General features: G+C 32.6%; 1 protein-coding gene across 4 annotated transcripts; it reads right to left on the bottom strand.

Moving 5' to 3' along the window:
• Window positions 1-8,395: 8,395 nt before the first annotated feature.
• LOC7487460 (sulfoquinovosyl transferase SQD2) lies at window positions 8,396-15,886 on the bottom strand. Of its 4 annotated transcripts, none has more exons than XM_052448064.1 (12): window positions 15,472-15,886; window positions 15,214-15,404; window positions 12,680-12,746; window positions 12,196-12,276; window positions 10,904-11,021; window positions 10,750-10,823; window positions 10,569-10,624; window positions 10,393-10,476; window positions 10,146-10,233; window positions 9,979-10,056; window positions 9,359-9,415; window positions 8,396-9,103 (listed from the first exon to the last, which is right to left on the bottom strand). In XM_052448064.1, the coding sequence occupies exons 2-12, from the start codon at window positions 15,296-15,298 to the stop codon at window positions 8,617-8,619; spliced, it is 1,275 nt and encodes a 424-aa protein (XP_052304024.1). In that variant the 5' UTR covers window positions 15,299-15,404; window positions 15,472-15,886; the 3' UTR covers window positions 8,396-8,616. The 4 variants fall into 4 exon arrangements, with proteins under 4 accessions (XP_052304024.1, XP_052304023.1, XP_002323560.2 ...); XM_052448063.1 differs by having other exon boundaries at window positions 12,196-12,266; window positions 15,472-15,884; XM_002323524.4 differs by having other exon boundaries at window positions 12,196-12,266; window positions 15,214-15,884.
• Window positions 15,887-17,062: the final 1,176 nt, after the last annotated feature.

The following is a 17,062-nucleotide window of genomic DNA, read 5'->3' on the forward strand; positions in this document are numbered from 1 at the left end:
ATAATACTATTAACTTAAATAATATTTTATTTTTATTTTTATTTTTTAATAGTTCTCTTTTCTTTGGTTTTTTTTTTTCAATTCAATATTTAGTATTAGCTTTATTAGGGATATGGTTTTATATTTTTTTTTATCAATTTAGCTTTTATTAACTTTGTTGATTCGAATTTTTTTTTGTAATTGATTTTTTTAGTTTCATTGTTTAGCATTTAATTGATCGAGAATTAAGTTTTTTAATTTATTTCGGTCTGTTTTCTATGAAATTATCATCATCTCATGATTCGGATCACAGGCTTGGCGAGTCGTTTTTGTATGTTTTTATATTTTTTCAATTTTATCTTTTCAACACTGAATTGATTGAGAATTAAATTTTATATTAATTTTTTTCTATCTATTGAATTCTCTTAGTCTCATGACATAAATAATAAGTTTAGTTGGTTAAATTAAGTTGATTCAGATCAATTTTTTTAATTGATTTTTTTAATTTAATCCTTCACCATCAAGTTTATTGGAAATTGAGCTCTATAATTTGTTTTGATTTATTTTTTGTGAGGCTATCATGATCTCATGACTTGATATGTAGATTGATAAATTAACTCAAGTTGACCCGAATCGGTCTCATATATTATTGTCTCAATTTTTATTAAAAAAATTATCATCTTAAATATTTATTTTGATTCAAAATATATTTTACTAGTTATTTAAATTATATTTAAACCTACTAAAATAATTGAATTATATTAAATTAATTCTACAATAATTATTTTTTTAAAAAAAAATTATCAACTCCAAAATAATTATGTAAACAAAAAAAAAATCCAACCGCAGTGCAGCAGGTAATCATGTAGTGTATATCATATTTTTAAAGACTTAAAGTGATGTCTTTATTTGAAGAACCGGAAGAATAAAAGGGAGGAGAAGCAGAACTCAAGCTTAAAAGGGCACGAAGATTTGTGGCGCACGTTAATAATATTATTTTCTCCTGATCTTGATGACTATTTTTTCTTTCTCAATATCTTCAGGTATATACTTAGGAACAGGGATGGAGCAAGAAAAAAAAATTAAAAAGGTCAAATTAAAAAAGTTATTTTAAAAAAATTAAAATTTTAATTATTTTATAAAAAAGGTAAATTAAAAAAAATATTTAAAAAAATTAAAATTTTAAATTTTTTAAAAAAAAAAAAAAACTAGAAAAAATTTCTTTACAGGAGCCGGACCTTACCAACCCCCGGCCTCCACCACTACTTGAGAAGCCATCAAAACAATATTGACGAATGAATTGTCATGCGCATAAAGTGTTCTGTGAAATACAAGTTTTAGTTTTTTTTTTTTTGGATAAAGTTATAATATTAATTTGATGATAAAGATTTAATATTAATATTGCAAGGACTTTTAGTTATTAAAATAAATATAATAGCAAACTTATAAATATTCACATATTTTTTTATATATTTTTTAGCGCTTGGGATTAAGGATTTAAACTATTATTTAATATATAAATCCCATAATATAATATGTAATTTCATGAAATATAGAGGATATATAAAAACACAATCAAACTAATACTTTTTTTTATATATATATAATTATCCCTATATATAATATGATTTTCGTCAAAGGTGGGGTGCTTGTTACTATATAATACCTATATTCTATGAGAATAAATATTTTTAGGATGGAGAATGCCCCCTCCAGCCCTCCTTTGGCTCTGCCTTTATCTTCCGTTACTAATAACTAGATCGTTGCTCATGCATCCTTACGGTTACTTAAAGTGATGCTGTACTTAGAGGTCAAATTAATTTATTTTTTTTTTATGTAAAATAAATTTAGATATTGTTAATGTGTTTTTTAATATGAGAAATTAAATTACATGGAAATTAATTTAATATAACTTTGTCAACTTAACAGGTTCAAAAATGACCAATAAGAATTTAGTTTGATTAACGAAAAATCAAGACAATATTTTTTTTTAAGTGTGTGTGTCTCTGTGTGTGTGTGTAGGGTTGTCAGGGTCTCAAGATCTGGGTAGAAGATTTGGTAGCTTAACTCGAGTTGATCTGAGTCGATCTAATATATTGTCATTTCGATACTTAAACTCAATTCTTAATTAATCCAATATTGAATGTTGAAATTAAAAATAAAATTTCACTAAAAAATGAGTCGAGTCAACCCGGGATAACTTGTCATCCTAAGTCATGAGACCAGGATAACCCCATAAAAAGCAAGTCGAAATAAATTATGATGATCAATTCACAATTAACTCAATATTGAATGATGAAATTAAAAAAAAAATTCAATTAAAAAACCACTTAAGCCAATCGAACAAGCTCATGATCGGGGTTATAAGACCAAGATAACCTCGTAGAATGCTGACTGAAAAACATTATAAAGCTTAATTCTCAATCAACTCAATATTGAAAGATGAAATTGAAGAAAAAAAATCAACTAAAAAGGGAAAAAAATACCCAACTCAACCAGCTTTATCCGAGTCAACATGGCTAACCTGTAAAACACGTGACCCAGATCATAAGATCGGGATAACTTCATGTAAAACAAATCAAAATAAATTATGAAGTATAATACCCAGTAAAACAATCATTTTGGTTCATGACACATGTACATGCAAGAATTGAACAATATTTAAATTAAAACTAAACTCAACAAACAATCCTATTATCTTTGTTCACATGACGACCTGTAAGATTTTTTTATTTTAAATTATAGTATTTTAAATTATATCCGAAAACTATATGAATTTCAACTTAACGAAAGCAAAAAATTTCCAAAAAAAAAATACAATATTACAAATAAACTAAAACATATTAAAATGAATTACAAGCTCATATTTAATAAAATAACACAACATCAAACTCATAGCATATAAACAAGTCTATTTATCTATGTATATATCGTCTACTAATGGGATAAGCTCATCAATAATATAATTGCCTCTTGTGTTTAGTGGCCTCGTCATTGGCTACAACATCATCAAGAGTTAATGTCTCTCCAAAGTTCGTAAGTGCAGTGCGATAAACAGTGAACCAATAAGATACCTAAATGCATGCTTTATTTTCTTCATCAAGATTACGAAGCATATAGGCAGACTCTTGATTCTCCCATAACAACAAGTCAACGTAATGTTCATAAAATGCATACATTAAATTTCCATAAATAAAACACATCTTTCAATATATATTAATTCTAAAAAGTTAAGATTACTTACGATATTTTAAATCTAATGCACATGTTACTTGTATTGCAAGTCTTTCAATGGAGGAACCTGTTCAGGTTTTTATGTGCCCAATGTAATATAAAGCTTGCATGGTGAATTAACTAGAGTCATAATCATCGGTTTTACCCCGACAACTTATGGTGTGTAGCACATAACTTGTATTAATGTCAACTAGAATGTGTTATCTGTAGTCGAACATCGTATCACCTGATTAGGGCAACGTAACTCAGCCATCTTAAAAAACCAGTGCGACTGCTTTTGTCCAGGTGTCTATCTTGCTAATACAAACTGCTGGAGAAACTACTAATTTATCATCTTCATATGGAGCCCACATTACCTACAACACAAATGTCAAAACAATAAAATGTCAGTAATAGGTAAAAGTTAAACTGAATTACCAAAAAAGTTGTTCAACATATACCTGGAAAGGTTGTTGTCTATCTATCTCGCTTTGATAAAATAACAACATATTTGTGGAATTATTATCAAACACCCTAATTATAATAACCCTAATCATATACCACCTAACATTACAAATCATAAGCTTATTAACAATTGTTTTAGTCACATTTACACAAACACAATATAGTTGCATATAATTTTGAACATAACATTACTTGTATTATAATAGAAGCTTAAGCGTAACCTTCATAGTCTGTGACTATCATAATTGGCTTATTCAGAATCTGGGAATGACCCATCTAAAGATGCTCTCAAGGACTATAGTTATGTCAAAAAAACCATTGAGTGATTTTTTTGAATTTATTATAAATATTTTAAATGAAAATGAAAATTTATTTCATTCATACCAATAAAAATAGCATGCATCCCCCAATCTATTTTGCCTCATTCATGCATGCAACGCATAGATATTTTTACAGGCATGCAAATATAGCAGAACCCTAGCTATATATGAGAATCAAATCAAAATCCTCAAGAAACATTGGATAAATAAGTGACACATATCTCTTGGACAAATATGTGAACATAATACTGGCAAACATATGCAATATATATGCTCTAACATACCTATAATAGCTTCACATTATTAAACAAAGATTTACAAATAATTGACATATAAAAAAATCATAATTTAATGCATACTTGTACAAGATCTCATCATCAGCATCCTTTAATGTTGTGGTGAATGTTATTCTAAGTCATTTAAGGCGTATTTTATCCCCCCTAAATTCATTAAGAGGGGTGCCACTCTAAATACATGCTCACACAACTCAATATGATCATGTACCCTTCTAATATGATTTCTCGTCCATTAATGAGCATACCAAGCATAACTACTACATTCTATAATGTGGGTGTCATCTCCTCATTCTTGAGGTGGAACATATGTGTCTCATGTCATCATATCTCAATAATGAATGTAACAAAATGTGATCAAGCTTTATGTGTTCTAGATAACTAATGTATAAGAACCCCACCTAGAAACATGAATGATTTAACCCAGTCATGTAATTTCATCATCAATATAACATATCATATTCAACAATTTAAAACATAATTACATTTAAGTTAAACTAATCACTATATAAAAAATAAAAGTGTTAATTAAAGTTATTAATCATATAATTTGCAATTTATACAAGTAAAATTAGGGGTGATCATTTTCGGTTCGGTTCGGTTTTTATCAAAAAAAGTAACCAAACTGAAATTTTTTTTTTTGAAAAAAAAAATCGAAACCGAACCGAAACCGGGTCAAACCGATCGGTTTCGGTTCGGTTTTTTTAGGGCAAAAACTGGTTCAAACCGGTTTGGCTCGGTTTTTTCCGGTTTTGGCTCGGTTTTGGCTCGTTTTTTTTTCCGGTTTTTTGTCGGTTTCGGTTCGGTTCGGTTTTTCAGTTTTTTCAGTTTTTTGTTTATAAAACCGAAACCGAACCGAACCGGCTGGTTTTTTCAAAAATTTAATCGGTTTAATCGATTTTTTTTTTCGGTTCGGTTTTTTCGGTTATTTTTTTTCCGGTTTTCTCGGTTTAATTGGTTTTCTGGTTTTTTTGCTCACCCCTAAGTAAAATAGACTTACAATGACAACTAAAACATCTTATCTTTGCCTATCCTACAACCGTGGGATAAAAGTATCAATGAGCTCAATAGACATGCATTGTGACCTTACCTATCCAAATGAAAGGTCTAAATCAGATGAACCGGACAAGTCAACCTCGGCTTATAAATGCCTCTATGAGAAGACGACCCATCACCTTGCATGCACGATATCCTAAGTAAGTGTACCTATAAGACATAATGTAATATTAGATAATTAAAATATTATACTCGTCGACAATACTTGAGTTTTCATCTGGATAGACATACTTTTACTCGAGTTCTAATGTAATCACTTCATTTTAGTTCATCATGTAATGGATATAATGCAATGCCATATGTCGATCTATATCTTCAAACAACCTAATAACCATCAATAAATTGGGTGTAGTCTAGATGATTCTTAGTGCAACATGTAAGACTATTTGAACATAGTCAATGGAATATTTGACATTTACCATATATGCAAGTTTTATCCCTCAATCTAATTGTTTTCCTAACTTATTTGACTACACTCGGTTTTATAGGTGTGTTAACCTAAAAAACTTAACATTTAACATCGAACAACATTGAAGTGTGTCTCTCGATCTATCCCTACTAACTGTTAATTTGACTTATACCATTAGAGGCCATATTATTTCATTTTAAATGAAATCAGTTACTTGACCTTACCTCCTAGCCTAATAACTATTACACTTATTGATTATCAATTGAACTAGAGCAAAAACAGGCATTACATGAGTACTTTTCAGGACATGATTAAAGGCTTCTAATAGATTGGTTTCATATTGCCATACCTGTAACCACTTCATAAAAAAGTTCTTATTTTTCTTTTGCTTCACGCTCGAACCATTCTTGATATGTTAGGTCTAGCTTGCATATTCTCAAGAACCACACATCAAACTTACATCTTAAAGGTTTATAACTCGTCTTCATCAAATCTTTAAATTTGTGATTGAAGTTGCTGATGAAATGTTGAGCATGATAGTGATGATATCCTAAAGGTTCTTGCAATATTTGTGCCATTCCATTATTAATCTATGCATGTGTATTTGATATTATATAGATGTTAGTTCATTCAATGGTAATGTATCGCTGCAAACAAATTATGAACCATCTCTAGTTGTAATTATTTTTTTTTCAACCACTATAAAATCCAAAGGGAATATCCTATTATCTACATAAAAAACAACTACAATCAATAATTTTCCATTATATCACTTATACAGATGTGTACCATCAATACTGTAAGTAACCTATAACACTTAAGACCTTCAATTAAAGGTCCAAATAACCAGAAAATCTTTTTCAAAAACCAATGTGCTATCATCAAAATCTCCTTTGAGACCCCACTTAACAATCATTCTAGGATTTGATTCTTTTGTTGGCAACAACAATCTTGAAAACATTTCAAACGACTCCTCATGTGAACCAAAAAGACGCTCAAGCACCTTCTGTTTTGCAACTCATGCCTTGTCGTAGTAAATTTTATACTTGTAATGCAATTTTAGTTTGTTTCACCATCATAAAAAGGTTATTTATCACAAATATTGAAACAACATTAGCAACAAAATTTTGCATGATATTAATGGTGATTTTTAAGACAAATATGGCGGTACAAGTGTGAGGCCTTTTTAACTTTACTATCTCAAATGAATCCAATCTTTTATAGTACTCTATACATAAATATTATTAACATTCTAGTGCTTGCACACATTGTGATTAAGCAAATGTGAAGGTTGACCATTGAACTCGATATTATAGTGAATGTTCAATATATCATCGCTTAACTACATTAACTAAATCACTTTTACTACTGAATGTTTATCCATCTGCCAATATTAGTACAGAGCATCATATGTTATTTTAAACTTAATGGATATGGATCACGATTCAACCTAATTCATGTTATTTTAATTTTCAATTGAATGAAATCAACCCTAATTGCATAAAATCATACCTAATTTAATACAATTCAATCACAACCTCAATTTCAGCAACTTAGCCAAAACAATCAACACAAAACATAATTGATCATAATTCAACCTAATTCATGTTATTTTTATGCTCAATTGCATGAAATCAATCATAATTTCATAAATTAATATCTATTTCAACGCAATTCAATCAAACCTTAATTTCAAATAAACCTAATTTTTAAACTAACCCTAATTTCAAGCAAACACAAATTAACTAAGAAATACACTAAATTAATAGAAATATAGGTTGTTTACCTTGTGTTTTCAACTGGAGAGTGGTGGTAGTTTGGTAGTCGCACCTTAGGGAGTGGTGGCAGTACTATGGAAGCGAATTTGACGCTAAAATTGATGAGTGGAGGCTTAAAGATAGGAAGAGTGATTGTTTGGTGTGTTTTAAGGCTAAAGGCGATGGTTTCGATTGATTTTTTATTGAGAAAAACAGTGTGGACACGAGTTTTAAGAGAGAGAAAAGGGGAGGGGGGGAAAAGCTATAAAGAGGAGAAAAATGAAACCAAGTTAAATTTCATATCTTGTTGCAATTTATAATCGTGACATTTAAATTGTAAGTTGTTATGATTTAGAATCGTGAAATTTTTATAAGTCATAATTGTGAATCGTCATGTATAAACTTTAATATTTCACCAAAACTTTTTTAAATTGTGTTATTCTACTATTATTTTTAATTTACTTTGCTAATTTTTTTTAAAAAATCTACAATGTCTTGATAAGAAGAAACATCCTAAAAAATGTCAACTTCCTTTGCCTTAAAGAACACATCATTTGATGGCGCCTACAATGTCTTGCCAATGAGAAATTAAGATCCCATTAGCCTCTTAAAATTTTCTTTAACTTACCTGAGACAGTAACCTTTCCCCAAAGAAATCTTGTAAATGTCCACAACACACGCCCACTTTATTTGATTGTAACTTGAATTGCCCCCGTCCTCAGCTCACCCTTTCTCTCATCTCTCTCATTCAAAAGATCTTCTTTGACAAAGTTATGGCCAAACCGTATGAGATGATATCCTCTGTTTTTTTATCAGATTCCAGTGACTATTAATAACAAAGTTATGGCTACCATGGCATCTGCCTTGAGTTCTTATCACAATGTTTTGAATTCCATAGAGAGATTTCATTAGACTAAAAACTAACCAAATCATTTAATTGCACAAATGGCCATAACTGCATAGTCCATATTATACAAATGAATCATGAATATATTACACAATCAATCTACCACAACTTTTGAGGGTTTTCTTGAAGCACTGGGAGTCTATTACCACAACAAATCTCTTTCTTTCGTTTACCTTCGGAAAGAAAGCCTCTTCAGAAGAATGTTCATAACCTGCATTTAAACTTCTGGGATTGGAAAAAGACGTTTTACTAGCCACTGAATTGGTCTAAATAGCTGGGCTCTATTCTCGCGCCAGAACCAAATGGCTGCACTGTATTGTTCATTGCGTATTTTCTTTGTCGCTGCCTTCCAATCATACTTCTCCGTATCTTGACGTGCTGCCTTACCAATGGTTTCTCTTAGTTCTTGGTTATCCAACAAAGGCTCTAACTTGCTCAAGCAGTCATTAAGATCTCCTGGATTAAAGAGAAACCCAGTTTTGCCATCCAGTTCTGGAGGAATTATATCTGGGATTCCCCCAGCACGAGCACCCACTACAGGAATTCCTGAAGACATGGCCTCCAAAACAACAAGACCAAGTGTTTCGGACTCTGAAGGCATAACGAAAACATCCCCACTAGCGTATGCCTGAGAGAGCTCTTCTCCTCCCAACATCCCAGTAAATACAGCAGGCATGCCAGTAAACATCTTTTCCAACTCCTCCCTGAAAAGAAAGAAACCATGTTTCCTAAAATAAGATGCTTGGAATTGTCAAAATAATCTTTTTACAGGAGTAAATACGAATTTCATTGTCTAATTGTAATGGGAATGTTTAGATATGGCTTAAAAGATCAATTTGAGAAATAACTTCAGTGGCAATTCAGTTCATAAAAATCAAATATTTGAAGCTGTTATGGGTCACAAATCATCACAAAGTATTTACTTCCCTTGAACTAATCTAAGTTTTAAAATGCAGTACCTGTATGGCCCATCTCCAATAATGGCAATTCTTGCTCCTGGAAGCCTATCCATAACCCTGTTAAACCAAATTCATCAAATTGCAAAGATGCAAAAAATAGTAGTCATGTATTAGGAAGAATAGAGAGAAGAAATATGACTCTCTGTGCAAAACGGGGAGAGGGGAGTACTTAAGGAAAGAAATAAACTACAAGGAAAAAAAGACAGAAAGAATTATGATAGCTTAGTGAAGGAATTCCATCTCAAAATACTGCTAATAACAATAAAATGTACCACAGTCTGGCCACAAAATCCTTATTGGATGCCCTTTAACTTTAAGGAAGATGTAATAGGTAGGATTAAAGGGGGAAAAAGAAAGAAAATTCTTGTTTATAGGAAAATGTCCTTGAGAGCATCTGATAGCAAAAGCTTTCAGACACTTTAGTTGACAATTAACCAGAGTCAATGAGATCAAAGCATACTGAGTCGGCTCTACCAGTGCTTTGATATTTGAATTTTTTAAGAAATGGTGGGTCTAAATTTGAAAAATGTATTAAGTTTTGCATCTAGTGATTTAGGAAAACAAATTTTCATTCATCAAAAAGAAAATAAAAAAAAAAGTGAGAAAGGATCATATGATACCTTTTGAGAAAATCCAAACTCTTCTCGACTCCAAGTCGTCCAACATGGACTATCAATGGTTTTTCAGGTTCACCATTGCTGTTTAGACCAAAAATATATGATGCTCTGATACATTTGAGATTCCTTGTCTAATGAACTGGTTGTCAAGGATGAGAGGATGGCCTTACCTTAATCTCATTCGCATTTCATGAGAGCGGAAACGGGGGTGGAAGCTCTCAGAATCAACACCCTTATTCCAAACACGAATCTTGTTAGCTGTAAACAAGGTATAACAATCAATTTAAAACACAGCTGTATGGACACAGGAGCAAAATTTCATTGAAGAGATTTCAGGAATAAAGCGCATTATGCACAAAAATTGACACTGGGAAAAGTTAAAAGCTAAGTAATCAGGAATTGGATGTTTATGTACACCTGCTGTCACCCTAGCTGCTTCAAGATCCCTCCCAATAGCAGCTGATGGCACTAGTGTGAGATCGGCTGCTCTGTGAAGAAATTCTGATGGAAAGGGAATACATGTCATTATTGATAAAGTAATCAGCAGCCTGCAGAATTTCCAGAACTATGAGTACAAAATGCATAATACATACTTATGATCATCCACATGGGTTTCACCAGCCAGCTAAACGTGTACCTTGGGATGTATCTGCAAATGAAAATAAGGAATTAAACTCGGTAAATAACCACTTGACACATCAAGGGAAATCTGGCATAAGAATTTGAAGCAGCAGCATAAACATGTGTAGCACAAAGCCAGAAAGGCAAACTCACACAGGGACATGAGTGTGATAGGACATCACGATGGGGACACTCAACAGTTTTGCAATGGCAAGGGCACCAAAAACCTGCGATACAAGATTGTGACTGTCAGCCATGCTTATCCAATAAATAATAAAGATTTGTTTGCTTCAAAGGCAAACCTCACCATTATCCCAGGTGACGATGCATGTATTATGTCAGGCTTAAACCGTGCAACCTCTGAAATTATTCTTGGACTAAGTGCTAGAGAAAGGGGCACCTTCTGATACCAGGGGAAGGGGAAGCTGTAAAGAGGGAAAAGTTTAAGAACCATAAGGGGAGAGTTAAAATGTCAATGCTATTGATCAAGTTGGAATAATGCCCAAGTTTCTAGATTATGCAGCTCAACCAAGAAAATAATTAAAGCAAACCAAGATAGGCAAACAGAAAATATAACAAAGAATTTAGAAGAAAAAAATGATGGGAAATAATGACTACCATAACTTGACAATCATACATGTAACCATAAAATAACCGTAAGGATGGTTGCAATCAGTGTTGTCAAAGGTGAAAGGCACTAAAAGACACCAAGCCTGTAAAATGCCCAAGGCACTAGACGCATGCCTAGGCGCCTACCCAAATGACCCAGGGCAATATGCTATATATATATTGGATCAATAGAAAATCAAAAGAAAATATAAAATACCATAACATAGTCATATAAAGTTATATTTTTCACCTTTAAAACAAAAGAAGATAAGTTAAAGTAGTGAGTAACCAAATAAATTAAAAGCAAAATTAAATATCATCATTATTCATTAATCTTCAAAAACATCTTCGTCCATGCTTTCCTCTCCTTCACTTGAATCCTCCATTTCATGATATAATCTAAATCCTCATCTCTCAAACCATACTACACTTGTATAGATGTGTTGTTCTCTTACTCCCACTACTGAAAAAAGAAAGTGTGGCTGGTGTTTCTCTTCTAATTGTCCTTCATTGTCTATTTGTCTCCCACTTCAATCATTTTTTTTAATTTTTTTACCCTAATCTTTGATTTTTACAAAAATATTCCTAAGTTGTTCCTTGTGTTAAATTAAAAAAAAAATTAGACAAATAGGTCAAAACATAAATCAATTAAAAAAAAAGAAAAAATCCAACAAAAAAGGAAGAACTTCAAGCAAGCGCTAGCCTTAACGCCTTGCACAAGGCGCTTGCCTAGACAGCGCTTCATTGAAATCCAACACCCGAGGCTAATAAAGGCGTTGGGGCCTCGCCTTGCCTTAAGCGCCTCAACATCTCTTAACAACACTGGCTGCAACACTAATCGACACTAAAATTGTTTAATGATCAATATTGCATAACCACAATTCTGATGGGCTAAAACAATAAGCCCCCTTCAACTCGTCAATATATTAGGATATGATAATGTACAAGCCACAGGCAAAATGCACACTAGATAAAGGTTGTTGTAGCAACCTCCGTGATCCAATCAGTTTGGCTCCATAAAATTCCTGGGGCACTCCTTCATGTGTTGTCACAACCATCACCTGCACATTACTAAGGTAACTTGTTGATATTGTGAAGTGATAGAATTTTTACCAAATAAAAAATAAAAAAAGTTTCAAAATCGATGTCTTTGTAGCTTAAACATGCCAAGCTGATTAGGCCGGAAATTACAAGTAGAAAGATAATGACAAGCTATATCAAAAGCTTTGCCGGTTCAACTCTAATTTCTTTTGAATCATTGTGTTCAGGGGTTTCAAAAATTTAAAGTACCATTCCCAACCTAAGTAAAAATGAATATTTGGGAATTAGGTTTTCTGATATAAAATCAGTGAACAAGCGATCCAGTCTCTATTCATGTTGCTCAAGTTATTAAGTCACATCAGTATGCATAGACAATAAAAAACAAAATAAAACCATAGTCATGTAGCACTCAAATCAAAGTATTATAAATCACCTCATCCCCCATTTCGCGTAAAAATTTGATGAAATTCTGGAACCGGTTTTTATACCCTGACACATACCTGTAAAACAAAAGGAAATAGTTGGTATTCAAAAAGTGCCCATTATTCAGTCTCAACTAACAAGCATAAATTGAAGATACCAAAAACAAAACAGAATCCCCATTAATGAAAAAAAAACTAAATATAGTGATAAACCACGTCAATATATGAAACATTTCTATGATGACATCCTCTCCTCCAGGACAACTAAGCAAAGAAGACTGAACAACTAGGGAACGCAGGCTCACTTACTGATACAGAAGAGAGAAAATAGGAGAAAGGAAGGACAAGTCACCGGAGTGCCACCATGGCTGTGATGACTACACACATCACACCAATGGAAAAAAAAAAAGGCTCAAAGCACATTGGCTCATAGAAAGAAAAGAAAAGAAAAGAAAAAAAAGACATATTTAGTCAAGCTGTTCAGCCAAAGGCCCAACAAACAAGACCAAACAACCACCTATCCAAACAAATTGGTTGGGCCAAAGGCTCTACGTTAAAAAAAAATTGAAAAGACTGAACATCAGTCTAGCTGTTCGACTCACAAGAAGCCTTGATGACAAATCAAGCCTGAACAACAAAAGAAAATCTCTCCAGGACAGCTAAGCAAAACTTACTGAATAGCTACGGAAGGCAAGCTCAATTACTGAGAGAGGAGAGAGAAAAAGGAGAAAGGAGAAAAGTCACTGAAGCGCTGCTGTGGCTTTGATGACAACACGCATCAAACCAAAAAGAAGATCTCACCAAGACAAATTCAACGACACCAAAAAACATCATCAGAACCAGAGCCAAAACAAGCTCACGTAGCAGGACTTGTTCACATGTTGGCATGTATAATACAGGTGCCAGCTAATTTTTCTCTCTTTTCTCCAATTTAATCCCTAATTCTTCTACAACTCTCCACTTCAGTCCCTAAGTTTACTTGACCGGACAGCATGCAAGGCAGGAAGGGAGTATTTTTATGCTCTAGCATTGTCAGAATGGTGTTGCACAATAACAACTACCAGTGTTATGCAATGCACGTCTAATTCCCTGACACACTCATTGTTAGTGCGGGGCTGCACAATCGCCTACTAGTGTTACGCCACGCATACCTAATTCTTCATGGCAGTGTTATTAGGGCAGGACATACCTTTCTTGTCAATACACGCCTAACTGTTCTGTTAATGATCAGTATGACGCCTACATGAACAACTTGTTTTACAGGTTACCTATGTGGTAATAAAGGTAATTATTTTTCATAATTATCCTAACACGATATATCTACAACTACACTCTCCACAAGATAAATTCATGTGATTGAGGTACATAAATACCTTAGATCGCAAGGTAACAACAAGTCATGATACAATACCTAACACAACAATCATAACACATACCCTTTTGCATTCTCGTTCTTCGCTGTATATTATTTTTCTCCTACTTTTATCAACCTAAGCGTTGAAGGGTCCCTATTCCAATAGAGGACTTGTTTGCAGGAGTTCGTAAGCCACAAGCCTAACTAAAAAAAATTCCGCCAAAACCCGTTGCACTAGTCATGGAAAGGCCCTACTTCGTCAATTTGTTACAAGTAGTTATATTTACCACCTCCAATATTTAGCTTCTACCCTCCCAACTTAGAGTTGGCAAAACAAGTTCTAAAACAAAGGGGTTAACAATTTATATCTTATACCGTAAAAGTCTTCGGTAATGAAAATCTGGAATGTGTGATCGAGTAACATTTAACCAGAAAAGAAGTAGTGACGATTGCAATCAGTGACAAAATGCTCCATATGGTGAAAAACGCCAGTCAAGCAAGCACTTCCCAGAAACGATGAGTTTCTTAGACACTAAATAACAGAATAAAATATAAAAGGTAGACGACTACTAGGTGACCCGTTAAAGTCCAAGTATGCAATTATAGCTAGTGAGTTTCTATAGAGCAGAATACTATATGAACTCCACGATATGCATTGAGCTAAATAAACCACAGGCCACGGGAAGTTACAAAAATAAATTCTTCAAAATCTACATTTAAAAGTAGAGATATCACAAAGCCAACCAATTACGACATGTGAAGTAATTATATTCACAAGAAAACAAAAGGCCGTTAAAGAGAAGCCATAAAACACAGATGCATATGTTTATCAACCGAGGTAATGGAACAATGGAACAATCACCTAACTAGATTCAAACTTCACAACATTGGCAGTTAGCAGAACCTATGACATAATCATAAAAATCGCAATGGCAACTAGAGCTAACTATTTTTAGTAATCAAACAGAATGACTTGAAACCAAAAAAAAAAGAAGCAGATGTAAACAGGAAAACAAAATGAAAATCATAACGTGAAATTGTCACAGTCGTTTCATCAAACACGAAGCAATCAAAGAAACTCAAAGTCAACGTCAGATTCGAACATCAAAAATTAATCAAACAATGCAAGAAACTAGCACTAAGCCCATGATTTTTCAAGAAATTGAAATCAACAAAGTAGTCAAGACTCACGCAAATGGAGAAGGCTCCACAAAAAGGGCAATACGTCTTGGCCTCGAAATGGTCTCATAATCAAGGAAAGGAGGATTCTCTTCATCTTCTCCAACCTCACCACGAGTCATATTGTTGTCGCTTTTAGCTCTAACAAGAAACACCCTTTATGTCTTTCACCTTTTTTTAGCCTCCTAAACTCAGTAAAAATACTTTCTTTGCAAGAAAGACTAGTGGGTTTCGATTCAAAAGAAGAAACGTTGAAACTTCAAGAGAAACAAGAAGTGGGTACAAGGAAGAAGAGGAGGATGACGCAGAAGGAGAAGAAGAATAAGTGGTGGTACATAAAAAATGAGGAGAGAGAGTATGATTTATAGAGAGAGAAGTAGAAAGTGTGACGATGAGGGAGTAATTTAGCTGGTGGAGTAGCGAGTTGGATTTTGTAGATTGATTAATACAGTGAATTAGAGAAGGAATAATTTTCATTCTTGAAAGGAATATTGAAGGGGTATGACTATGAGGGAAATAACAATAGCACATTATCAATGAATATTCCCTATCACAGGAGGGACACTCCGTCGTCATTGAGGTATCAATGGAAGAATATGTAAAGGCATATGCTTTCAGCTAATTGAGAACAGATGCTTATCTGTGATGGCTATGGTTTTTGCCCCTCTTTCTTTGCTATTATTGTAGATTTTTCACTTCTTCCCTGCCCAAAGAAGGATATACACAAGCCCCTTTTTTATATATTTCTATTTTTAAGAGAGCGAAGAAGAAAATGTTTTATTCCCAATTTGTTTATGTGGTCAAATTAATAGCTTAACTGTTAAGATTGTCTGAAAAGAATAAGAATCGAATCTTCTTAGGTTAGGAGACAATCTCTTTACGAGATTAAAGGGAGAATTAACCAAAGGTAGTGAGTTCTTGAAAAGGATTAGTTCGGTGTGACAAAGGACAAGACTCCTTTGAACTAACATTTAAAGTTTGAGACTTGCCATTAGTTTTTTTTTTTAATGTAATATTCACGTGTGTTTAGTAATTTAAAAGTAATTTTAAATTGAAAATAGATAAAAATAATGATTTCTCATGTTTTTCTTTAATTTTTACTTTAACACATTAAAAGCATTCAAGAGCACTTAAAAATATATTAATTTAACCATCTAGTAGGTGGTCTAGTGATAAGAGTTTGGAATTAAGAGATTTACTCCCCATGTGGTCTCAGGTTCGAGCCATGTGGTTACTAATATGGTGACCACTGGAGGCTTACATGGTCGTTAACTTCAGGACCCGTGGGATTAGTCGAAGTGCACGCAAGCTGACTCGGAATATCCACGTTAATCAATGTTCCTAGTAGAATTTATTGAATGTCTCAAATACATCATGTTAATGTAAAAAATATATCTAAAAAATCTATATTAAAACATAAACTATACAAAAAATACATATCACCATCAAATAAAATAAAAAAAACTTGTGTTGTCCGAAAACATTACATCACCATCATTATTCATTCACATTTAGAACAAAACTACAAACCATATTCAGAATAGAAATCTTAAAAAACAAGATTTCACTTTTGTGTTTGTAGTTGTGCCCAAAATCTAATTATAATCAGAATGTTTCACTTTCTTTTTGTGTATACAACCCTACTCTAATATAAAGTAAACATGATCCTCTACTCTGTTTTTTTTTTATACTAATAATGCAAAATCTATAATATATGCAACTATGTCATCATATTGTTGGACAAGTTTAAAAATACAATGTAAATTGTGTTTTTTTAAATTTTAAATGTTTTTTTTTTAATTTTTATATTTTTAAATCGTTTTAATGTGTTGGTATTAAAAATTATTTTAAAAAATAAAAA

Source organism: Populus trichocarpa, chromosome 16, assembly GCF_000002775.5.
Source record: "Populus trichocarpa isolate Nisqually-1 chromosome 16, P.trichocarpa_v4.1, whole genome shotgun sequence".
Taxonomy (NCBI): domain Eukaryota; kingdom Viridiplantae; phylum Streptophyta; class Magnoliopsida; order Malpighiales; family Salicaceae; genus Populus; species Populus trichocarpa.